The 25,595-nt window shown below is 40.4% G+C and overlaps 2 protein-coding genes and 1 long non-coding RNA gene across 4 annotated transcripts; 1 reads left to right on the top strand and 2 right to left on the bottom strand.

The window, feature by feature from the left end:
* Positions 1 to 311: 311 nt before the first annotated feature.
* On the bottom strand, positions 312 to 20,612 carry LOC116038485 (unconventional myosin-Va-like). Of its 2 annotated transcripts, XR_004102111.2 has the most exons (41): positions 20,350 to 20,612; positions 19,851 to 19,961; positions 18,960 to 19,131; positions 18,512 to 18,656; positions 18,225 to 18,378; positions 18,000 to 18,143; positions 13,906 to 13,987; positions 13,682 to 13,789; positions 13,435 to 13,541; positions 13,036 to 13,301; positions 11,921 to 12,002; positions 11,698 to 11,838; positions 11,437 to 11,565; positions 11,087 to 11,170; positions 10,688 to 10,813; positions 10,301 to 10,398; positions 10,104 to 10,190; positions 9,875 to 9,983; positions 9,550 to 9,761; positions 9,295 to 9,451; positions 8,176 to 8,415; positions 7,766 to 8,014; positions 7,031 to 7,124; positions 6,796 to 6,938; positions 6,319 to 6,432; positions 5,747 to 5,881; positions 5,549 to 5,605; positions 5,135 to 5,362; positions 4,931 to 4,998; positions 4,771 to 4,845; positions 4,486 to 4,684; positions 4,016 to 4,109; positions 3,768 to 3,911; positions 3,483 to 3,637; positions 3,314 to 3,403; positions 3,067 to 3,217; positions 2,680 to 2,959; positions 2,042 to 2,216; positions 1,874 to 1,954; positions 1,531 to 1,735; positions 312 to 1,306 (listed from the first exon to the last, which is right to left on the bottom strand). XR_004102111.2 is itself a non-coding variant. In XM_031282937.2 (40 exons), the coding sequence occupies exons 1-40, from the start codon at positions 20,374 to 20,376 to the stop codon at positions 1,583 to 1,585; spliced, it is 5,466 nt and encodes a 1,821-aa protein (XP_031138797.1). In that variant the 5' UTR covers positions 20,377 to 20,612; the 3' UTR covers positions 1,529 to 1,582. The 2 variants fall into 2 exon arrangements, 1 of the variants encoding a protein (XP_031138797.1); XM_031282937.2 differs by lacking the exon at positions 312 to 1,306 and having other exon boundaries at positions 1,529 to 1,735.
* LOC118495396 lies at positions 19,750 to 23,569 on the top strand. Its single transcript, XR_004897785.1, has 2 exons — positions 19,750 to 19,790; positions 23,479 to 23,569. It is a non-coding gene; the product is annotated as an uncharacterized LOC118495396 (long non-coding RNA).
* On the bottom strand, positions 23,154 to 25,347 carry arpp19b (cAMP-regulated phosphoprotein 19b). The gene is made up of 3 exons (XM_031283027.2): positions 25,062 to 25,347; positions 24,378 to 24,500; positions 23,154 to 24,283 (listed from the first exon to the last, which is right to left on the bottom strand). Exons 1-3 carry the CDS (start codon positions 25,104 to 25,106, stop codon positions 24,113 to 24,115), a joined length of 339 nt encoding a protein of 112 aa, XP_031138887.1. The 5' UTR covers positions 25,107 to 25,347; the 3' UTR covers positions 23,154 to 24,112.
* Between the last annotated feature and the right edge of the window lie 248 nt (positions 25,348 to 25,595).

Here is a 25,595-nt window from a genome sequence, read left to right as displayed (position 1 = left end):
ATTGACTTGTCGCTCACCTGCTGCGGACTTTGACTGGATGACTCCGCCCTCCCGTCTTGTGACAGCGGCTTGACGTAGTGGGTGTGCTCGTTTGATCAAGGATTCTGACAACAAAAGGAACCGGATACAAAACACCTCAGTCAGCTCACCGTGTGGACGCATTTCAGACGCTGCTCGACCACAAGTAGAGCCTATTTAGGCGAAAATTATTTTTTTAAGTAAATATTTCGCCCCCTACCAACACTTGCAAACTTGAGAAAACTGTGGGAATGCCAGAAAGAATTCTACAAGGAAACACATTCACACATTCCTGGTGTGCACAGCTGAGAAGCTTTAAAAACCAAGAGATTAATCACTTATTAACTTTTTAGGCATTTTCATATTATGCATTTGCAAATACAGAGCAGGATGAACATGGCACGATAAAAGATAACTTTCTCTGGCAGCATATAGCATGGTGATCATGTAAGGATCAGATATTACTGAGACTGGAAGGCAAGAGTTAGTTACATCAGTCCACACACATATTTTTAAATCCTAGATCCCTAAACTTTTTCATGTCAGGGACTTAAAAAGATAAGTTTTATTAGTCTTCCAGTCTCAATCCTACAGCTCTTCTTTCAAAGAGATGAGGATTAGCGTGCACATCCCTATTTAAATAAATGTGTTCCATGAAGGATCTCTACTGCTAAGTACAGTTCTATACCTTATTACAGTGAGTGTGTCAGTGTCAAGAAAGAGAATACTAAAACATAATTAAAATATTTTCCAGATCCACAACACCTCGTGAGGTAGTGCAACTATTTTTTTTAAGCACTTCCAACCATCTTACTGAAAAGCCAGTCTTTACTATAAGCGACAACATAAAGACTGGTTAAATACATACTCAAATGGTTTTCTGTTCCCTTGCCTTGTACAGACATAAATACCATCACCTGATATTAGTAGTTTACAAGTTACAGAAATAAAACAGAATTTCATCTTGAGACATTTCCAACATTTAGATCAGATGCACATAAATATTTTAACATAGCTCATGGTTAACCATTAAAAAAAGATTTTGTCATAGAAACACTTACATTAATAGTTACCAGGATATTTATCACTTGCAGATGTTATAATGTGAAAAGTCAAATTTCTTTTTAGTTGTTGCAAATTTACCATTCATACAGTTATTACTCTTTGGCTAGGCAGTGCTGAAAAGCTAATACAAAGACACATGTAAACAATGTATCCTCATTCCGCTGGAGTGCTGCAATAATCAGTGATAAGACATTACAACTGGTAGAAACTTTGGTGAAAAACTTAGGTGGTCTTGGGCGCCTGGATAGCTCAGTTGGTAGAGCGGGCGCCCATATATAGAGGTTTACTCCTCGACACAGCCGGCCCATGTTCGACTCCGACCTGCGGCCCTTTCCTGCATGTCCATCCTCCCCCTTCTCTCTCCCCTTTCATGTCTTCAGCTGTCCTATAAAATAAAGGCCTAAAATGCCCCCAAAAATAATCTTAAAAAAAAAAAACACTTAGGTGGTCTTAGGTGTTTTTACTCTTGTAAACAGGAGTCAGTGTCAGAAGTCTAGGTCTAGATGCGGGCAAGGAAGCCCAGATTGAGGCTCGCAGGGATCTGGATGGTCTCCAGAGCCACAGAGGAGGGTGTGAAGGGGAGGGTGATGGAAAAGATCTTCTTGCCATCCATCATCAAAGTGGATGACTCAACTCTGTCTTTCAAAAGGTTCTAAAATATAAAAAAAAAAAAAAAAAATTAAAAACAAATGCAGATATAGCAAAAAAAACAAAACAAGCGGTACTAAATGCAAGACTAAATATAAAAGAGCCCTGCATTCTTGCCCACACTTTCAAAACCTCTACTCACTTTAATAGTTGTGATGAAAGTGGTCGGCACTCGCTCTTCAAACTCAATCACTGGGGTGTACAAGGTCAACACTTTTACAATCTGCAAAGAGAAAAACACAATGATAAAAGCAGGAGCAGCATATCATGTCTACCGATTAATAAGGCAGAACATTTACTGATGATGGACCTGTGCTGTGGTGAGGGCAGAACACATTGTGCAAATAGTTTGTGCGTCTGCCTCAGTCTTCTTCTTGATCTGTAGGAGCTGTGCAGCCTGTAGAAGAGGCTCCAGAGTCTCCTTGGCACCGCAGTCTGCAAGCTCCCTCTCTGCCAGCCATTCTTCCAACTGCCAAACATTGTACCTGAAACCAGAGGCATTGGACAAACAATTGAGACTGAACCAAGGTACTGTCTAGCAAGGTCCAATCTGTTCTGTGACACCAGAATAAGAGACCCTGCATGTGTAAATATGTCTGTGCATCATTATAACCAAGTCAAAAAGACTTGAAATAAAAAAATATTTAACATATGAATTAAGTAAAACAAAAATGGCAATTCATTCAGATTTTTAGGCTAGCAAATTCAGATGACTTCATATTTGGTGATAGAACATAAAACTGGTAAATATTATCACTTAACATAAACTGGAAGTTACCAGCTCCTCTTAAGGCATCGCTCCTCTGACATAAAGACAAAAATGAAGTGTGCACTGTGAGGCTCTGCCCACAAGTTTTACCGACACACCTCAATCCACATTCTTCTGCCTCTCTAATTTCACTGCATAAAGTATAAAAACAACAGGCCAAAGGCCATTCTATGTCATACCTGATCTGCAGGCCTTTACTCCAGGAGCACATGTCCTTCCGCAGCAGCAGGTGGTTGAGTGTGACCGCACAGATGATGTAAAACTGCTGCTTGACCACCTGTTTAATGAGGTCCGAGTCCATCCCGTGCTGACTCATGGTGGTGTAGAAGAGGCCAAGACGCTGCAGCAGGACTTCCACTGTAACAGCTGGCTCTGGGAAACTGGTGCTTCTCTTCCTCAGGCCTGTGGGTTTGGACCCCAAAACACCCTGGATTGTTTCATGCTCCAGCATGCTTGCCACTACACACAAGACACAAATTGAGGAAAAATACATTTCATGTGGTTCCGTTATGGTCAGGAGAAGAACACATTTAGTTATTATGTATGGTGAGATGATGTCTCCTCACCAATCAGGGGCTGCAGGATGTCCTCCATGCATTTGATGAGCTGGCGGTAAATTTGGATGGCTAGATCACCAAAAACCTGCTGGTACTCTGACAGTTCAAAGTTGGCTAGGCACTGCTCATTTTGCTTAGCAGTGTTGTGTGTTATGAAGGCCTACAGCACAAAGAGGTTGTACAGACATCCATGGTTAATTAAGGAACATGTTCAGCTGTAAACATAACTCTGGCATCAAAGCTTCCTCAGGATTACCTCATCTCCACTGTACTGCTTCAGACAGTGCATTAATCGGCATGTGTTGGCCAGCCAGAAAGACACCGCTTCAAAATCCTTTCCTCTCCTCTATAGAAACAGTGTAAGATTAATTCAAAATAAAAGCATCAGTCACTTTCTTTATACATATCAAAGTTATATACTACACCTTAATGACCCCCTTGATGCTGGTGATGGTGGAATTGAGCAGAGTGCTGACTCTCTGATCATCATTCACATTGTCCGCATATCGTACACACATGAAGATGATGTAAGCTGGAAGCCCAGGAATGAAGCTGACTGCTACACCACGAGGCTTCAGATCTGAGAAGATTACAACAATTCAAAGCAAAATACAGAAATAATGTGTCCCAGATCAATGAAAAACATTTGCATGCAATTCTAAAATCCAGGTCAGAAAATGATTTACATGAGCAAAACAGGTTTAACATACCTACGACCAGATTCTTAAGCAAGCGGCTCTCGTCACCCTCCCTGTACTCCAACATGCCCCGGTACTCTTTCTCCTTGCGGGTGATATTCACCGCTCTGACAGGAGCGCTCATCACAGGAGCTTTATTCTTTTGCTGAGCACTCGCTAAACACAACAGAGACACAATTTAAGAAATCACAGGATTGATGCTGTACAAAAGTAATTTAAGAAAATGTACTGTATGAACACAGTAAATGCCACGTGATTACCTTCAAAATCTTCAACTTTTTTTATGTAAAGTTTAAGTTGTTTTTTTAACTTGCGCATGGTTTTGTCTTGTTGCTCTTGCTGTTTCATGAGTTCCTAAAATTATGTAAACAAACTAGATTAGTGTGAGGGCAAACTTTAATACAGTGTTCTTTTTTTTAAACTTTGAGATTATTTTTGTCCCGTAGAAACTTAAAAATAAGTCTTAAATCATAAAAACACCTATCTCTTTTGTGTTTTGTATATTACTGTGTTTACATGCAACATCACAATCTTTCCTTAAAGAACAACACATTGAATCCAGTTAGGAAAAAGTAAACCATAAGAGGGCCCTTTCAATTACAGATCCAGTATAGGGGGGGCAGACAGACATTTAACTGTATGAAGGAACTCTGCATTGTGAAAATATAATTACAGTCGTAATAATTGATAAAAGGCAGAGTGACAGATCCAGACCAGTGAGCAGACCCACCAGGTTGTCATTGGTGAGCAGTGTGATCTCGTGCTTCAGGCTCGCATCAATACGGGCATCTTCAGGCAGGAGGAGGCTCTGGGCCAGCAGCTTCTGCTGTTGCTCCTTTTCAGCCTTCAACTTCTTCACCTCCTCATGCAGCTTCCTATACTCCTCATTGTGAACACGTTCCTGCTCCTGCATCTGGCCCTCCAGAAGTCTGGAAGATGGAGGGATAGTATTCAATTCCATGAGGCATGGTCGTGCTTGAATGCACTAACCAACTACAGAATATTATTTCATTACCTATTGGTCTCTTTCAAGCCTTCATAAGCCAGCCACAGCTCTCCATCTTCATTCAGTGTATGGATGCCAGTGGACCTGAGGACCAGCATCAGAGAATTTAAATAACACTTAACTGTACCACCTGATGGATTTAAAGTGGAGTGGGAGCCACACGTCTTACCTCTCAACATCTTGAAATGAGGGAATTTCACTTAGATCTAATTTCACACCTTCCCCGAGCACAGAGTCCTAGACGACAGTTCATATGGGATAGATTATATTTTGGTATTGTCAGATGTCTGTTGCATTACATGCAAAAATACTGAATAAAAAAAATAAATAAATATGAATGTAGTAATTGTAACAATGTAATTTACTTTCTCACCTTGTGTTTAAGGGCCTCTTGGCGGACCATATGTGACCGGAGGAGCAGCACTTCCTCTTTTCGCATCTCCAGCTCCTCATTGGAAGAACTGAGGTGATCCAGCAGTATGTTGTAGGGCAGAGAGCCAGGGGTAGGGGGCGCCAATTCACTATTCTCATTGGTCAGAGACTTCCGCAGCTGGTTTAGATCCTGCTTCAACTTCTTGTTCTCAGCCTCCAGTTCTTGTCGCTAAGACATTTACAGAAACAAACTATTCAAACATCCACAAATAATTTTTGTCTCCATTTGCCGTTACATTAGAAATCAGAAAGTTTTAAGGTATATTAATGGGATGAGTCTTTTAGGACATCTCCTTTCAGGATGTTGGAAGAGATCTTGCTTGGATCCCAATACATGTACCTGACAAAGTTATACCTTTAGTGTCTCCAAGTCCAGCTCTGCTCTGCCAACAGTTCTCTGCTCCTCCGCCTCCTTTTTTAAAGAACAATATACACTTAATGTAAATACCAACCATTCAACCAAAACAGAACTAATAGCTTATTTCATACACAACTCTTCTGTCTATTTAGTAATTTCACCAATAAGAAACTAGACTGGTGTTTCAGTCCATACTTCTGCCCTTTCTTGTTGGGCATCTTCTCTGTTATCCAGCTGCTGCCATAGTGACCGGTTTTCCTGCTCCAGTTCCTTCACTCTTCTCTGGAGCTTCAGAAAGACCGGCAGGTCCACCGTTGCCTGGGTCTCATCCTAAAAAAACACAGCAGGCATTGGTTGATGAATCTCTTCACAAACTAACTAGAATGCTGCACTAATAGGATTATAACACAGACAAGGCCGGAAAAAAAAAATCTTCCCACATCTGTGTAAAGGAATAAGTGTCCAGTGTTTTGTAACCACTTGTAATCTAACTATTCACAGTGATCATTTAATCACTGACATAATTGACACGTCAGTTAAGCAGCGGTTTGTAGGTGACACCAATTTTTTTTTTTTATTTGTTAACTGACTGTGTTCACACCACAGCTGCTATTCTTTTATAGAAAATACAAATGTTTTACCGCCACATTTAAGCGTACAGGGGGTGAGCCTCTCATACTCAAAAAGATACATTTTGGGCCTGTATATGTATCACTTTAAGGCAATAATGATACTGCACCATGATATTGTGTAGTTTTCCACATTACCTCTGTTTGTATGGAGCTGTCTTCTCCCTCAGTAGAGCCTAAGCTCTGACTAAACTCAGATGAGTTGCTGCTGTAGTTGGAGTCTGTCCTCTTGTGACCAGATTTGCTTGAACTCTGGTTAAGGGTGGGAAAAAAAAAACACATGTTACAGAAGGAAGTAGCCAGACCTAAACTTGTTCCATCATGATGAACATTTTTCAAATGTCACATATAATTTGTACACTGACGTTGTGTTAACATTTCACTTGTTACAGGTGACTGGTTTCTGTATCTCTGTAAACTATTGTCACCATGTAAAAAAGTTTTACATGAACTACTGAACTAATTAATTTAAGTTATTCTGGTTTGTGACACCCTCTTGAAATTGCCATGTTGTTAGAATCCACAAATTATGATTGAATCAAAAAATTACAATGAATCAAATGAAAACTGCTGTTGCAATGTCAACACTGTGACACCGAATGAAGTGTTCCTCACAATGCTGAGATTCATCTCTTCCTTCAGGTCTCTGTGCCGCTCCTCCAGATGCAGGTTTTCACTCAACAGACTTTGGTAGCGAGAGCGCTCTTCAGTTAAGTCCTTTTCCAGCTGTTCTGCATTCTCAACGTAGGTTTTAATATCTGAAACAAAAAGTTTTTTTTTTTTTTAATATTCATTCTAAATGCAGCAATTGCTTAAGGACGGTGGGGGTTTGAGGTGAACTGCTCAGTACCTGTTAACTGATGGGCTTGTTCCAGGATTAGTTTGTTCAGCTCATCTTTCTCGTTGTTCAACAAGCTGTTCTTCATATTAAGGTCTTCTACCATCTGATCGTGAGAGTGGGTAAAATAATGTAATCTTAGTCTTTATTCCCATTTAACTTGGCTTTTGGTTCTAGAAACCAACAAAAATGGAGCAAAGTAAGTTCATAAAATGCAAAGAGGGCAAACATTACAAGTTTTTATTTGGCATTTCATATGGTCCATCTGTAGCTCAAATGTTTCCTTTCTTTTCAGAACATTTTAGTCAAGCAAACTTAAAAATCATAAATCAATTACGGTCTGTGTGATCATCCTAAAGCAACAGAAAATGATGGGATCACACAGCCAGCGGTAGAGCCAAATGCCTGCCCCACATAAACATACATATATAAAACAATTTAAAAAAGCCCACAAATTAATGGAAACACAATTTGAGCGATGAAAGATCAGCTGATTGGTGAGAAATCCAGAGGGAAATTAACAAACCTCTGCTGTCCGGCTTAGTGTGGAAAATAACAGTTTAGGAGTGTGTGGTACAATATGATTTAACTAAATGTCATCAAGGGCACTAATGTATCTCCACCAATGCAATGTCATCAATCCTATCGATTACCATTCCAGATAACTAAAGAAAGAGCGCCATGTAGAAAATTCTAGTGAAGTTGCCCAGCAGTCAAGTTGGATAAATCTAGATGAAGTAGGCCTACCTGTTGTGTCTGCTCCTTGTATACCTTAGTCTGCGCTTCAAGGTCTTCTTTCTCTCTGCGGGTGTTTTCCAGCTCGTTCTGAAGGAAGGAGAGCTTCTCCAGCAGAGAGGGAACCGTCACTGCCTTGGCTTTGGCCTCCTGTTCTGATCTACGTAGGCTTTCGATCTCTCTGCTCTGTTTCTCTCTCTCCATAGTCTGGGTCTTCTCCACAGCATTCAGCCTCTCACTGAGCTCTCTGTTCTCTTTATGCTGCAGGGGGAGAAACACACATGCGGTGCATGTGATACGACAACTCCCAATGACCCAATGTTTCTCCAGCTACAGTTTGTTTTTAAAAATGGTACATTCCAGATTAAATAACTACCTAACACAAAAAAGTAGACACTGACACATACTCACACAATACACACCTGCTCATTTATCTTGTGCTGCAACTGCATAATCTTGTTCTCCATGCCAATGTTGAGCTTCTTGAAGCGCTCCACAGAGCGTGCCTCCACTTTCAGCTTCTTCAATTCCTTCTTGGCCTTTATGCGACGTACACAGCTCTGCAGCAGGACGATGGCAGCCACGGTGCGTCTGAAATGCTGTCTAGCCAGCCAGCCTTTCACCCATTTCTGGATGACAACAGCTTTTTGCTCAAACACCAACTGTGAAAAAAGACAAATATTGAATGTCAATTTTATAAGTGAAATGGTAATGACAGGACTTGCAATAAGTGAGTGCAAGAGGTGAGGTGGAGGTCCAGGGGCCATGTGTACAACAATTTAGATTCTCTCTTAAACGTGATGGTAAGATTAGTTCTACATTAAAAAAAAAAATTTAAATAAATTGCGATAGTTTCGGTCTTACATACCTATTGCCAGTCCATTTCACAGTTTTATCGAAAACATTCAAAATGTACTTATAAAATGTAAAAGGTTCCTTGTTGCAGTGTATGTGAATGGCAAGCTGTTACAGAGCAATGCAATTCCAGTGAAACTTACTGTTCAAAACAAAATTTCATTTAAAAGTGTAAACGAGGTCAACAAGGCCAGAATTAATATTGTCGGTCTTCATTCACGACTTAATGATTAAGAATCCTACGCAGCGATCAAGGTTTAGGAAGTGCAAACAATCTGGTGTACTGCTGCTACAAGGTTTCACTGCCTCAACAATGTAAGTAACGGAAACTGGCACATCTGAGCTTCCTTTGAGCTGGGAACCTTTCCATATTGTATTCAAGAGGCACCAATTCCTGGTCTTGGTGTGACCAGTATTAAATCCAGTATGGTTATTGTAATATGCAACTATTAAGTTCCTCTATGGGTTGAGAAAAATCCCTTTCAAGCTCCAGAAAACAGACTTATAAATACTCAACAGGCAAGCTAAAAAGAAAAAAAATCAAGGCTGATGTTGATATTGCCTCCTGGAATTAGGTTTGTAAAATCAAATTTTGACTATAAACCTTCCAGTAAAGGTGACCTTACAAGTGTGGAATTATAAAATAACATACCGGTATCATCCTCAAGCATCAAGCATGGCATTACCTTATAGTACTGCTTTCTAGCCATGTAGGCCCTCGAGATGCACTGAATAGCGATAGCTGCAGAGCGCTGCTGCTGGTAGCGTCTCCTGGTCACCCACATACGCACGTTCCGCTGAATGATAATAGCTGCTCTGGTTCTTCGCAGAAACGTAACATAACTGACAGGAAAAATACATGTAAGAAATATGCTATATCAGCTAGAAGTTTGTATATCTTTCAACTTCTTATTCTGCTGTGGTTTGACGTCTCCACTCACCAGCGTGCCTGGTGACCTCGTACATGTCTCTGTATGGTGACAGCAGATTCCCTCATCCTCAGGTACTTTTTGCGGGCCAGCCAGCAGCGGATAGTCTTCTGGATGCGGACACATGCCATACGCAGCTTGTCAGAACGCAGCTTCTCCAGGTAAGCCACCTGACCAGCCCTGAAGAAGATCTTGGTTTTGCCAAACTTATACTTATCCTGGTTCTAGGAAGAAAACAGAATATACATTAGCAAATATAATATGCAATGTTTCTGTGCAAGTTACATTTATTTTGTTACTAACATTATGGGAATGCCGTTATACAATGCAGACATACCTTTATAAGTTTTTCCAGGAGATTTTTGCAGGTTTGTTTTCTGTCAAGAAGCACATCCTTTTGCTTCATGAGGACCCGATAACGACTAAAGAATTCCTGATACGTCCATCTGCAATATTCACGTTAATAAGACAATTTGGAGTGATTATTTTTTATAGGTCTATGTATTGTAAACATAAACTGCCCATGGCCCTGTGCTCTGTACTAGATGCTGTTGTTGATATGCTACCTAGATGGGAAGCCTGCTGCTGATATCCGGATTGTTTCGAGGATGCCACATGCTCGAAGCTGCTGCACTGCCCTCACAGGATCCATGCTTTATAAAAGATAAAATACAAACAAGTTTTACAAAAAGGAGTGTACTACTATTTCATATGTGCTTGTTGCAGATAATCATATGAAACAGAAGAGTGAAATCACCCTCACATGAATGGAGATTTGTGGTCATTTGGCTTGATGCAGCGTACGTAGTGTGGAGTTGTAGCATTTAGTGTGTCCATCAGCAAATGTAGAGACTGTCGAAACTGAGTAAAAAGACAACGATAAATCCTTGATGAGTTTGGAAATACATGAATTATAAAAATGTCCTTGAACATTCGGTTTAAATGTCAAATATCAGCTTTCGAAATGACAATACATACATCACTTAGAAAGGATTGGTAGTTATTTAGTTCCTTAAAGGCACGTCAATCTGACAGCTGAGGAAACCATTAATTTAAATATGATTTTCCATACCTTCTCCACAAAACAGGTTTTAATCATGCATTTTCCCACACAATCAAATGTCATGTCTCCTGCTCTTTATGCTCTCACCTGCAGTCCAACAGTCTTCTTATTATCCCTCTGGGTCTGACCGGTCCTTCCAGTGACACTAGCACGCTTGTTCGTAGAACTTGTTGCCTTCTCATCATCCTCAAACAGCTTCAGCAACCAAACAACCTAGATATTTTGTTCAGAGATCAACAGCAACAAAATGCAAAGTCAATGTCATTGAACAGCAGATGGCAGTGTTTTCAATAGGAAATTCAAAAGTGGGTGTATTTCCTCCAAAAGTTGTGGTTGAACAATTCTAGGGTGTACCCAGGGACTAGCAACACAAAATATACGTATATACTTACATTTGCTTTTAGTTGAGGAGGTGTTGACCTCGACAAACTAACTAATTAGGAAGCACTAGGAAGTGCAAATATAAATAACTATAAACCATTTCACCTTGCTCTTTTTAAGAACATTTATCTGCTCCTCATTGACTGTGTCCTTGTTTTTCTCCAGGAAACCCTCACACTGGTACTCCACCTAGGCACAAAGGACCAGGTCACACAGTGTTCTTTCACTAAAAGGTCATTTTCATCATTCAAAGTTTGAAGTGGACTGAATAGTACTGCTCTAATAAAGAGAATCTAGAATCATCAAACATTTGTGGTGAAGGCATATCATTCTGAGATTTTGCAGACAGAAGTAATTACAATTTCACACTTGCTCTTAGAAAACATGAGTCATCCATCCATCTGCTGACCACTGAAATGTAATGCCTCAGCATGAGACATACAGCTGTGTTATACCTTATCTGCAAAGTGGTGGATGATGAAAGCTCTGTTTGATAACCTGGGTTTATCAAAGCAAGCATTCTGCTTCTTCAGCAGGGTGTTGTACAGTTTCTGGGACCATGTGTCATCAGAGCCTTTGGGCATCTATTGAAACAGGAAGAGCTGACACATCAGTTAGTCATGGCCTTAGTCATAACCTCCAAATAGAGCATGGTGGAGATTCCTCCAGCGGAAAGTAGCTGAATGGAACAAAATGAAATAAAACTGGCATTTTACCTTGCACTCTTCATCCAGAAGGTCCAGAACACCCAGCTTGGCTTCAATGAGATCAATACATGGCTGGTTGTCGTAAAAGTCAATCAATGTCCAGGGAATATCCTCTTTCATGTACTCCTCTTGCTCCAGTTTAAAGACATGCTGCAGGGAGGGATAGCTGGAAATGATTTATGTGTATGTTTTGACTACAAAATTAACGCGTTAAGCAAGAAAAGACACATACCAGGTTGAACTGTTGTTGAAGCTTCTCATTGGCATAATTGATGCAAAACTGTTCAAAGCTGTTGACATCAAATGTTTCAAACCTGAAGAAAAATACATGTTTAAATTAAAACATGTCTGGCCATACAGGGAACAATACATGGAAAAACCACAAACCCGGGGCCTCATTTATCAACCGTGCGTACGCACAGATGTGTGCGTATGTAGTGCGTAAGAACATTGCCACGCAAAGTGGGGTTTTTACCAATTTGTACTTACACTTAGGAATGTGTGGAAATATAAGCACAGCTCTGGCCATGCTTAAGAACAGAATCTAGTGGTAGAATAGCGATACTACAAATAAAAAGCATTTTTACACAGTGTCACAGTATGCATAATGCAATCAACATCCACATATGTCCTGCGTTTCCTTTTATTAGAAAACACTCAAGTAGTCAGTTGCCTAATTTTAAACAGACAAGTTGCCTAATTGGTGTCAAACCCTATAAAAAGACAGCTGTGACAAATGTTTGAAATATAGTGCAATGGCTTATCTTACGTTATGGGAAGACTTGGCAAACAATGCGTTCAAAGATCGCGCTGATCTGCTTGGCGGGGGCACAGAGTGGCTTCAAAAAAAGGGGGTGCTTCCTCAAAAATGTACTGCTGGATTTGGGTCGTGATATTCGTGACCTTCTCGCATTCAGCATTTTTTCTTTTGTTTGTAATCCCTCCTGCACTGAGTGAACCAAACTATATTTGTTGGTTAGATTCAACCTCATCTACCAGTACCTCCATTTCGGTGTTTGAGAAGTTCTTCTTCTTTGCTCTCTTTCCATTATTGCTGTGAGGGAAAAAACACATTCACGTGGTTGATAAAGGGATGTGTTGTTACCATATATTGTTGATTGGAGGCGTTTCTGAATGCAAATGGCCTAATCGTGAACGGTCGTTAAGAATAGGTGGGATTTATTAAGATTGATTACTTACTGATGTGCGTACGATTGGCTTGCGCACGTTTGATAAAAGACGATTTTTTGTGTACTTAAGCACATACTAAATTTAATTCGTAAGACAGAATTTAGAACATTTTCTACGCACTGTTGATAAATGAGGTCCCTGGAGATGAAAACATACCCGTAAATGTCGAGCACACCAATGAAGGAGTGCTGTTTTGCTGCAGACTTTAAGGCATTGTTAATACTGGCCAAAATCCAGCTGAAGAGTCCAGCATAGATGTGTTTGGCGAGGGCATCTCGGCCATTGACCGCATTCATTTTGGAGACAGACTTGACATAGGTTTCTGTAGTTGTCTTGAGTTTCCTGTGACATAACCAGTGGGCCATTTCTTCACAGGGCACCCCCATCAACTCACAAAACACCATCAGGTGGACATTGTCTGGCTGGAAATACATTAACAATAATGATCTACGGGTACAGATCTGCAAATGTTCAATACAACATCCGGACATAAAATGAACCAAATATACTAGCCAAAATACTATTTTTTTGTGTTCAGGGTTAATCAGTGTTTACCAAGATGCTGCATCTGTCTGCTGACTGATCTTTCACCTCCACATTGCTAAGATGGAGAATAGCTGCCAAAATTTGGTAAATTGACATTTGATCACTTTCACCGATTCCTACAATGAAAACAGAACAATACAATGAATAATGATCAATTATGTAAGAACATCCGGAAACAAAACAAAAAATAATGTACAGTCCTGTCCATAAAACATGATGTATTTGCAAACCTTACTGAAATGCAATTAGCACTCACCTAACAGGGAGAAAGCACTCCTGGTATTGCACATCTCTTTGGCATCATCCACTCCATCGATGACTGGGCTCTGACCCTGGTTAGTACAGTGGAAGTCATCTGCGCAACCTTCAAACATTAATCATATTAAATATTGTACTTAATAGATGAGATAGAGCTGTTGGTTTGTTTTCTTCTACTACATCCTGCTAAAATGACAACTGATATTTTAGTGACTCTCATACCTAAATCAAAGGCTTTGAACTCTGGTAAGTGTGAAGAGGCACACAGCTGGTAGAATATATGGTAGTTCCTTTCATTGTGGGCCTAAAAGTAGCCCAAAGAGATGTAAAATGAAAGCCAAGTAAATTAAACAACAACAGCAAACACTTTCAGTAAAACAGATGAACCTCTGTCGACTGAAGCTGCATAAACTGCAAGCACATTGCCAAACCCAGACTTAAGCTGAGATCATCAAGTTTTCTCTTAAAAAATAGTTGACAGTTGCTTAGAAAACCCAATATGTTGCCATTTTTCCGAGTCAAGGGGTCTGAGGCAGGCTAAACCAAAGAATTTCTAATAAGGGAAGAAGTTCCACTCTCTCGTTACTTCCGGCTTCTGAACTGGTTGCAGTTCCACCAGAGTTCCATATAGGGGACGCTCACAGGCCAGTGCAGAATGAATAGGACTCTTTGGAGCTATTACCATAGACTGTATATAAGAATGGACCAACAGATCCTGTTGCTCTGGACGGAGACCAGTGAAGGATATTAGAAGCTCTTTTCCGGTGATGGCTAGCATTACTGCGCAGCCTCCAACTGAGAGAGACGACGTAAATGTGACGTGAGCAACCTGTCTGAAAGTTTTCTGGTAGCTGTGCCAAGAGAAATCTCAATCATTCCCAATCTTGCAGAAACGGAGAGCGTAGGTATATGTAAGGAGATAACATGGACACAGGCTAATTATTGCCAACTAAAATACTAGTTAACACTAGTAATTAAACTTAAACAGCTAATGTAAGTCGAAACTGTCTGCGAGCTTCTCCTGTACTATACGGTAATTCCTCTACTATGCGACAGTAAGTCGCGTGGTTATGACACAATCGTTAGCCTATTTTTATAAAAACGCCTGCTACGGAGCCATAACGTGAGATACAAGGTAATGGAGCCTTTTATACATTGTCGTGTTTCTTTAGAAATAAACAATGAACAAATAGAGCATAGGTGTGATTGGCAAAGGACAAAAAAGCAGGAAAATATACGGCGCACCCATGACGCTGCGACAGCCCCCTCCCCCCCTCATTTAAAAAAAAAAAATAAACCATTAAATGGCACTTTCTGGAGAGTTTTGTGCAAAGAAATGGAGAAATTGAGTCTTACATGATATGTAGGTATTAGGGCATTTAGCATTTACATTACTGTTAATCAGTCATCACTTGATCACACATTGCATTACCTTGTTATAATATAAATAATAGTGCCACATGAAGAGACAGTGCAGCATATGACAGTAGCAACAGCTGAGAAGATTTGGGTCTGTGGTGACCAGGTCCACCTCACACAAACTTCCTTCTCCTATTCTTTCTCCTTACTACCACACCCACACCCACACCCACCCACACCAGCCCACATTACCACGCCCATGCAGCCCCACCCACGGCATTTACGGATTTTTAAACATTTAATGTAACTGGCAAACAATGCTTTCTACTTTTTAAAGAGCACACGTTTATAACAAATTCTTATTTATGCCGTTTGTATGCTGTTACTGTCATTCTCTACAGTATGTAGGTATGTAGTATGTATGTTGTCACTGTCTGTTCAATTGTCCGTGTTTCTCTGTTGACACTGTACATATTAAGTTATAACTCTAACTCTGCAATTTAAATGTTTTTTATGGCTGTCTGTGATTATACTTAAGGGTTTTTCCTTGCTCAGAATTTGTCTTTGCGGGAACACACAAAGCAGGGGGGGGAGGGGGTCTGGGTGTCCTCCCCCAGGAAATTCTGAGGGTAAATGACTTCAATTCCTGTATTCTGATACATTTTTAGGCACCAATTTATGGTAAAAATGTCAATATTTATTGCAAGGAAATCACAAAATTCTGGTGGCAGGTAACAATTCAAAATACAAAATATAATGGATAATTATTATATTCAGTAGTCCAGTAAGGAGGCTTTCACATCCAGGACATGGGCCGGATACAACAACACTTGACCCTAAAGTCCAGTTGTTTGTTGGATTGACTTAGGCTACTTAAATCAGTGATGTTGAATATAGCCTTGAGTGTAACGGACCACCACAGTTCATACATACATGTGAACCGCGGATTAATTGCAGAGTTTAACCTACATAGTGTAAAACTACTACGTGAATGGGGCACAGCAGAAAGACAGAGCAGAGCGACGCTGCTTGTTCAGGGTTTTCATGTGTACTCCTAATAGGCCTACACTTTGCATCAGGCGTTAAAACCAACTGTACCGAATTAGACTACTATTTAACGCGAGACGTTTTTAACCGCTAATGAAACTGTCTCAATTTAATACTGATGCCGTCAGACGGCCGCGCGGACAGACAGCAGTCGGAGTTCCGGTAGAGCTCTGCGCCGGTCAGCAGCGGCTTCTCACTGTACAGCCGGTCCCCCAGAGCAGCATGATCACCGGGAGGGTCCAGCCTGAACCCTGCAAACAGAGATCCCGTTTGAAGGTGACATGATTGATTTTGACTGAACGTCTCAATTTAAGTAACCTCTGATCGGGTCGTAGCAAATTAAGTAGCTACACTAAGTTTAAGATTAGGTGTTGGTCATTCTCAACACCTTTCTACACACACACACACTTATCAACTCTGGACTCTGTGCTGCTGCCAGCCTGTGTAACGTACGTTACTCACCATCGATCGACTGTTAGCTTCAGCTGGCTAACGTTAGCTGTCAACCTCCCGACTAGCTAGTGATCTAGCGAGGATTAGCCCTTCAGACCGCAGTGGACTTCAGTGGACTCTCCATCCAATATCCCGACTTCGTCTACCACAACTGCCGGACTCTTTCAAATACATGTACTCCCTGTCTCCACCGATCACTTGGTAGCGTTGGTCAGCTGTCAGCTTACGCCAGCTAGCTTCTGTTAGTTTCGACCGACTGACGGCTCGCCCAGCACATCTTTTCGATGTAGAGCTCTTTTAGCAATGTTTCCCGGCTCAACACTAAGTTAGTGTGGGCCACTACCTTTCTGCACTGCCGAAAATGGTGCTCCTAAAATATTCCTCACTGCAACTTCTCAACGTCATCTGCTACATCGCTTCAGCTTGCATTGCCAACATGCAACAATATTGTCCCGTTGTCGGCTTCAGCTAAGAAGATAGTTCGCCCCCACACGTCCAAAATTCTTATTCAAATAACCTTCCGCAACGATTGCAGGCTCTTTGGTGAAGCTCTGCTTTGAATGAAGTTACATCGTGACAAATTAATGGACCACTTGCGGAGTGATATGAAGACATGAGTCAGAGTATGTTTACCAATACCCCCGACCTGTGCCTTGCGACACAAAATCCAGAAGAATCACACCCCTGTAGAGTCTTTTAACGCTTCAGATGTAAAGTTATTCGCTGTCAAAGTGACATCAAAATGAATGGCAGTCAATGGAATGCTAACGGGGGGTGATCGCTTTGTAGCATCAAAATGGCGCCATAGGAGGTTCAAGCTCTGAAAGCGAAGCTCACCCCCTTGGCTATTACCCCTCAAAATCCACTTTTCTCAGGACATAATTTTTTGTCTAGTAATTTGAATGTTGTATTTGAAAGGGGAGGCTAAGAAAATACACACTGCTGGGTGTTAGATTTTTTTAAAGTGGCTTTTTTGTTCTAAAAAGCCTTTTAAAATGTCAATGACGTCATACACATATACGGCCAGGGATACTGCTTCACACCAAACTTTCAACCTATAATCCATGTTGAACTTGCAAAACTACAATCAAATCTGGGATTTCTCAACAACAATCAGGCGAAAGAGACAAATTTAGCCATCTAGCTCCATAGAGTCCCATTCATTTTGCACTGGACCGTGATCACCCCTAGTGGAACTCTGGTGAACTGCAACCAAATTCGGTACAATGGAGCTAAATAGGGAGTGAAAAGGCTTTCCGTTGACAGGCTTTTGCTAAACTGAGTGTTGTTTATGTTGTTTGTTATTACGTTGCTAAGATATACACATGTTGCATGCATATTAGCGTTTTTAATGAATGAACTGTGAGGAGGAACACAGAAGATATAAGTGCCACATTCAAACACTGAAAGTAGTCACCTAAAGACATGCAAGTTAAAACCATACCGATGAAATTTACCTGAAACACAACTCTAGACTTTTCCAGTAAGTAGGTTCTCATGTTAGCCCCAATTATACAATGCTGCTTATCAAACCCAATCTCAATGTACTTCCCAAAGCGACTGCTGTTGTCATTCCTTGTTGTCTTGGCATTCCCAAAAGCCTAGAAGAAAACACACAAAAGGCTCTCAGTAACCTGTCATTATAGAATTTTGTCTTATTATCCTGCAGTGTTAAATGTTACCTCCATGATGGGGCTGGAGAAAAGGACTCTCTCATCATTGGCCTTATCAGAGGAGCAGCTGACTGTGGCAAAGTAACGCATAGCGTACTTAGCAGAGACAGTTTTGCCAGCTCCTGACTCACCACTCACTATGATGGACTGGTTTCTATTATCTCTGTGTAAAAAAAATATTTGATGACATACAGACTAAATATCAGCTAAAACACATTTGGAGTATCAGCATAAAAGGAAATTTACATTTAATTTGCTTTAAATGTCAAATGAAATGTATTTGGAAGTTACAAAACCTAGCCATCTGTTTGTATGCTTCCTCTGCTACTGCAAATATATGGGGGTCCATGTCTCCCATGTTTTGCCCACTGTAGGCATTGATGATGTCCGATTCATAGATGGGCAAGCTCTCATAAGGATTAATGGCAACCAGGACAATTCCTAAATACCACAAGGAGAAAAATTCTCAGTTAGACAGAGATTAAAAACAGCATAAACCTAATATCTAATCTAATGTTATCTGACATGGATTCAAATTAATGAACAGTGAACCTTGAAAGTAGTTATTTTGTGTACATTGTCCCAAATTCATGTCATACATTTTAGTGTGTGTTCCTTTAAGAGCAGCCTGCCCACAATAATCAGCATGATGTACTGTAGATTAGCGCAGAGCGTACAGTGAGCTGGGCTCCAAAGTCTACAGTGACAGTGATAGTGTGAGTCAAAGGAGATGAAGCTCATTACCACAGTATGTGTAAATCAACTTGGAGTCTGTAAAGCGCACTTTAAGGTTGTGTAGCACTGCAGGCTCGTGCAGGTAGCTGAGAGCTGTGAGGTCATTTTCCCCCACCAGGATGTTAGGGTTTCTTAGTGGTGGCAGGTTGTTGGTTCGGGGGTCTATTTTGTATTCCACCTCCTAGAAAAGACACCAGAAGTCAGGTATAAGTACCCACAGTATGAGAATGATTGTAATTTGCTTTCATTTAAGAAAAACTGCAAAAACTGTTAAGCCAACCAGTGGAAAACAGACAACAAACAAGAAAAAATAGACAGTTAAGCAATACAATCTTAGCATCAGTTGTACTTCATGTTAAAGCTAACTAGCAACTACTGTGCTTGGCTTGTTCATGTTCACTCATGATAATACTTTGGCCTTATTTCCATACCTGAAGTACATGCCCAAACTCGACATCACAGCTGCAGGTAGCAACAGCACTAAGTGAAAAATGTACGGTTTATACATTGTCATCAGTCCATCATCTATTTTGAACCCACCACTGGCTTCTTGTATTCAAAGTTTTGCAGAGTTGCATACAGAAACACAAGGTGTTTGTCTTGACTGGGAATCTATGTGCATTTACCAAACACCACAGCTGCCTCGAATAATCACACAGCACACAGAGATTTATGAGGCTCCATTGCCCAGTGTTTTAGAAGAGAAATATGTGCATGGCTCTCTGACAGAACATCACACCCATTTCCACCTCAGTGCCTCTATCTCCCAGAGTATGAGAGTGAGTGTGTGTGTGTGTGTGTGTGTGTGTGTGTGTGTGTGTGTGTGTGTGTGTGTGTGTGGTGTGTGTGTGTGTGTGTGTGTGTGTGTGTGTGTGTGTTTGTGTGTGTGTCATGTCTCACCGTGCCATCATCCAGCTGCAGAGTCAGCTTCAGGTCGCCAGGAGTGTAATCTTTGACAAGCTCTGCTGACTTCCACACTTCTTCAGCATCTGGCAGCCATACACGGGCAAACTGATGGACACAGAGAGAAACCGGGTCAGAGCCATTCAACCACTGCACTTAAAGTAACACAGTCTTTTACAAAACTACAGAAAAACTGTAGTGACATGTAGGCTACCTCAGGAAAATGGAAAGCTAACTTGAAGTCAGCAGACAGCAGTCATGCGTATAATGTGGATGGATACGGGGTACTTTAAGTAGCAGACGGATAAAAAAAAAAAAAAAAGCAATACATTAAAATAAAAAATAAAAAACAACCAAAAGCTGTTCTGTTAACACCTCTAAGTGGCTGGTAGGAATAAACCATTCTTGAAAGATACATTCAAGTGAACTAGCATAACTTTAGCTAGATAAAACCGTTGAATGAGCTGGACAATCGTCACTAATTCAGTATGCCTACCTTGGCGTAAAGTTCAGAGGCTGCCATGTCTTAGTCGCTCAGTGAGCCCTCAGAAACTTTTCTCTGCCCGCAGAGAGAAGATAAAACATTTAAGTAACTCCCAGAGTAGAAAACGTGAACTATTTTGAGTTCCTCTCCTGGGTTCGGTGCTCTGAGCCGGGAGGGGAGTTCAACTAACATTACTGTTACAACAGTTGTCTGTCTGTCAGCTGCGCTTGCCCTGACACGTTTTGCTCTCGTGCGTCTTGCGTGCCTCCCAGCGGCCAATGCGCTCGTAACAACTAAACCACCTGAGGAGAACATGGAGGAGAAGGCTGAGGTGGTGTGAACATTCCTGCTGGAAAAAGTATTAAGATCTACCTTTACTTAAGTAAACGTACTAATACCACACTTTAAAAATACTCTGTCACAAGTAAAAGTCCTGCATTGAAAATGTTACTTAAGTAAAAGTAGTACTCAATGCAGAAAAAATCCTCACATTTTAGAAACTGGAAACGATTAAAACTGTTCTGTCAATCAACTAAGTGTTTAATCGTCTAATCATTTCAGCTGTACTTACACTCACCTAAAGGATTATTAGGAAAACCATAGTAATACCGTGTTTGACCCTCTCCTATCAATATGGGCAAACACTTCTAAAGAAGTTTTTATTAGTGGAGATGAGTGGTACCCGGTGGGGTCTTCTGCTGGTGTAGCCCATCCGCCTCAAGGTTGTGCATGTTGTGGCTTCACAAATGCTTTGCTGCATACCTCTGTTGTAACGAGTGGTTATTTGAGTCAAAGTTGATCTTCTATCAGCTTGACTCAGTCGGCCCATTCTCTTCTGACCTCAAGCATCAACAAGGCATTTTCGCCCACAGGACTGCCACATACTGGATGTTTTTCCTTTTTCAGACCATTCTTTGTAAACCCTAGAAATGGTTGTGCGTGAAAATCCCAGTAACTGAGCAGATTGTGAAATACTCAAACCAGCCCGTCTGGCACCAACAACCATGCCACGCTCAAAGTTGCTTAGATCACCTTTCTTTCCCATTCTGACATTCAGTTTGGAGTTCAGGAGATTGTCTTGACCAGGACCACACCCCTAAATGCATTATAATAATAATAATAATAATAATAATAATAATAATAATAATAATAATAAGCTTTATTTGTAGCGCCTTTCATACACAGAGTGCAGCTCAAAGCGCTTTACATCCAAAACATTTAACACAACTCTCGCAGGGACAAACATAAATGTACAGTTGCACATTTAAAGCACGCAAACGCATTGAAGCAGCTGCCATGTGATTGGTTGATTAGATAATTGCATTAACGAGAAATTCAACAGGTGTTCCTAAGAATCCTTTAGGTGAGTGTATGTAGGCCTATATATTGTTGGGCAGTAAAAAAAATTATAAACGTGTTTTGTGTGCAAAAATCTTAATTTGTAAAGTAACTAGTAACTAAAGCTGACAGAATGTAGTGGGGTAAAAAGTAAAATATTTCCTTCTGAAATGTAGTGGGGTAGGAAAGTGGCATGAAAAGAAAAGACACCTCAAATGTGTACTAAAGTACGTTACTTGAGTAAATGTAGGCTCCTTACTGTAATAACATTCCAGCACTGATTACTGCCATGCTACATGTGCATTATTGAAATTGGGGAATGGAAAATCACACCACATGTTAGAAGACTGTATCTACTTTTGCTGAATCTCATTATAGTTAATCCTAATTTGCTTATTATCAAAACAACCAGCCCACATCAGAAAAGTTAGTATTGCTATCTAAAATTATATTGTGATTTAAAACTTGTTGATAATCAGGGATGTAACTGAGCAATCATGCAGTAAGCTTCATCATGAGATTATGATGAACTACAAATAGGATAAGAGCAAACATTCTTACAGTCCACTAACATAAATCAGGGGGTAATTTAGTTAGCTAGAAAGTCGGTTATTGAATTGATTTCAAATGAGGGAGTTTAAATTTCACTTTTCATTTTCAAATTGCAATTTCACAATATCCATTTGTCGTCGTTTCAATATCCAATTTCCTTTTCACGTTACATCATGGTCTGGTTATCCTGAGTACTAAAATGTTTGCCAGTTTCTTTTTTAATTGGTCCCCTTTTAATTTTAAATTCTGAGTAAAATGACCCTCTGCCCTCCCACTCCCTTAACTGACTAGGGTTCTGCTCTGTACTGTAATTAGACTGCATTTTTGAGGTACTGACCCTTAAGAACTTCCATTTGTGAAACTCAATTACACCACTTGCTACATTTCATACGAAAATATACTTACACAGGAATTTCTGACAGCATTTAGTTGGCAGGGTAAGGCTTTACACGCTAGAGTTTAGACTCATGTCCACACCTGTTTATGGTGTAGTTTACCTCCACAATAAAATAGCAGTTACTGGTCAAAGCATCAATCAAATAACATTTAAAATGGGTGCATGCTACATATGTATTTTCTACTGCTCTGGCTTCTATATTTTCACAAGTTTTAATGCACTTACTTTGCCATGAATCAAGTATCCATTGTGGCTACCTTGTGTTGTAATTATTCCAACGCTTAACTAAATGTACCTTAATAACAGGAAAATATGAATATTTTAGTAAAAATTGGCTAATATAATGAAAATACACAAACGGGCATAGGATTCTAAAATGTTTAGAATACTGCACCAACCCATGGTTGAAAGCATATTTTTATCTTCTTTGGCTTCTACTTGAGTACAACACAAACTGGGCTATTTTTAGTGCAGGTAGTTTGAGTAACATTTGAGTGTAAAAATAAATTCAAGGACACAATCAATTAAATAAGTGTACTTATAAGATATTATGCAAAACTATTTTATTTACAAACAAATGGCACAGTGCAACTGCACAGTAAATGCACATGCACACTCCAGACATGTCATGAGAGTTTCTTTCCATAAAATCCTAAGTGATTCCAGTCAGACAGTGACAGACATTTCAGGCAATTTCGAACTAAGATTCTCACTGAGGGAGCAAATATTGCTCAAGAGGAACAACGGTTCATTACTTTTAAGGCCATTTAGGGGTCAGGATGACATGGAGACCAGCAGCAAGTCCTTGCAAACCAATGTCACTAAAATGAATTAAAATACAACTGGCTACAAAGTGTGTGTGATCTAATATTCAGTACTTTGAAAGTACAGAATCAAACAGCTTCACAGAGTGAGGAAGGGACACAACAATTAAGGATTAGAAAACAAAAACAAGGATTATGTCACTTTTCACTATTTAAACAGACATGCCTCCAAACTGTTTCAAATTGAAAGGCAAATCTGTAAATTACACTTCTACTGCACACATACATCAATGCAAACTGTCTGTAGTCATAACTCCATTTTTGCATCTGCAATTATCAGCAACATGGCGGAACATAATTCCTCTGCACAGGCTCTTCAGCTGCTGTTAGACAGGCGATGTGTATGGAGGCATATATCCTTAAAAGTGAAAATGTTATGCAAGGATAAGATAGCATTAACTTCCATTCATATTTATAATAATTGTATAATCAATGACTAGTCTTTTTTAGGATCTTGAGAAACATTTTCAGCTACTATTTTTTGTTGGATTAAACTAAATGGCAATTCAGTGCCTGACAGTTGCCAATTGTTCTCAAGAATTTGGCTTGATGCATAACTTGTTCATAGAGAATACATTTAAAGGGATAAATAAACAAAAATGTAAACGGCAGGTAGATATGAAGTGGGGTTTGGAATGAAAACAAAACAGTAAACATAAAACCATCAACCAGCCAGTTTGCTGGCCACGATTGAAGTCTTTCTTTGAGGCAGGTCCTGAGGTGTTGGGATGTGCCCCCCAGTGATCTCAGTCTTCTCCGTTGGAGCTGATGGCAACTGTTTATTCTTCATTTTTGCCTTGGCCATGTTGTAGTCACCAGAGTCAAAATACTTTGGCTGGACAAACGAGAAGATATAAAGTGAGAACATTGTACGGCTGGTATTTATTAAATGAGGCAGGCGCTAGACAGGTTTAGGTATGAAAACGCACCCCCTTCTGAAGTCTTTTCCTGAGCAAGTCTGAACCTCCAGGCTTGGCTCCCAGGTTAGGATACCTGGCCTTCAGTTTGGCCTCCTCCGCTTTCTCTGGACTGATTACTTTGTCCTCCATTTCCTGCAGAAAAAGCACAGAGTGTATGGATGGAAAATGCGCCACTTAATTTGAGGGGAGAAATCTTTCGTTAAAAGTGCATACGACATTAGTGATTGATGAAACTGCAATATACTCTGACCGCAGCAGCAGTTACAGCTAGTATGGCTAAACATTTTTTTTTTTTTTTTTTTTTTATAATATGCAGCGTCGCCATGAGGAAAAACTCCAACTGGTGTTTGCACTAGCATTAATCCTGCCAATTAACTTAGCTAGCATGTTTAGCTAAAGCTAGAGCATTAATCAATTTCAGCTAAGCTATCACTCAATTCACAAGTGATTGTGGCTACCTAAGATACTCGTCGGCCCCCAAAGCAGCAGGATTTTTGCTTTGCTTTGACAATAAAGGCTAGGAGCTAATCAGCTAATTACTTGGCGGTAGCATCGCTGATGACATTCGCCAAGAGTAGCTACTGGCTAACTAGCTTTCCACTAGCCGCATGCTAATATACCAGATTCGACGTGCTAGCAGCACTGGCTAACCAACGCTAGTTAAAATAGCAGTTCGTCTTCGTTACAATTTACCTGCTGTTCCTCCGAAGTCCTCGTTCCGTCAACCTCCTCGGACATAGCTGTATTGAATCCCTGCTTTGCTCACAAAAATGCGGTTGTAACGTCACGTTAGCCGTTCAACCAGCTCTTCTTGAAGATGAAAGGTGGCACTGGGAGAGACTGGGCGGGGGCGAGGGTAGCAGCCTGTCATGCAGCCTGTCCAGCAACAGGCCGAGGAATCGATGCCAGAGATGCAGATGGGAGGCAGACTGGGGAGATTGAGACTGGGAGCATCAGATCATTTTATGTCAAGCGCGACAATATTATTATACCTTAATACCTTATTAAGTATTTGTACTATAATTTTACAATCTGTACAGTTAAAAGCGCATTAAAAAAGGGGCTGACATGCCATGTGCTTTTATACAAGAGTTAATTCATGCCTCTATGCTATGAAAGTGCATGGACATCGAATCTTCATCTGTACATCTTATGGTGACATTTTTCTCCCAAAATGAACATTTAATTTAGAGAAATTCCTATGGAAGACTTTCTATTGACTCATTG

This window comes from Sander lucioperca, chromosome 7 (genome assembly GCF_008315115.2).
Source record: "Sander lucioperca isolate FBNREF2018 chromosome 7, SLUC_FBN_1.2, whole genome shotgun sequence".
NCBI lineage: Eukaryota > Metazoa > Chordata > Actinopteri > Perciformes > Percidae > Sander > Sander lucioperca.
The sequence above is the reverse complement of the archived record's forward strand: the minus strand, read 5'-3'. Positions and strand labels throughout refer to the sequence as shown.

Bases quoted from the DNA above. Each gene is read 5' to 3' on its own strand.
- LOC116038485 (XM_031282937.2), bottom strand. From the start codon at position 20,376: ATGGCAGCCTCTGAACTTTACGCCAAG. The intron at 18,144-18,224 runs GTAACATTTAAC...GTTTTCTTCTAG, and splicing joins TCTCCAGCCCCATCATGGAG to GCTTTTGGGAATGCCAAGAC. The intron at 11,171-11,436 runs GTATAACACAGC...CTTTGTGCCTAG, and splicing joins TCCACCACTTTGCAGATAAG to GTGGAGTACCAGTGTGAGGG.
- arpp19b (XM_031283027.2), bottom strand. From the start codon at position 25,106: ATGTCCGAGGAGGTTGACGGAACGAGGACTTCGGAGGAACAGCAG. The intron at 24,501-25,061 runs GTAAATTGTAAC...CTTTTTCTGCAG, and splicing joins GGACTTCGGAGGAACAGCAG to GAAATGGAGGACAAAGTAAT. The intron at 24,284-24,377 runs GTGCGTTTTCAT...TCGTTTGTCCAG, and splicing joins GGAAAAGACTTCAGAAGGGG to CCAAAGTATTTTGACTCTGG.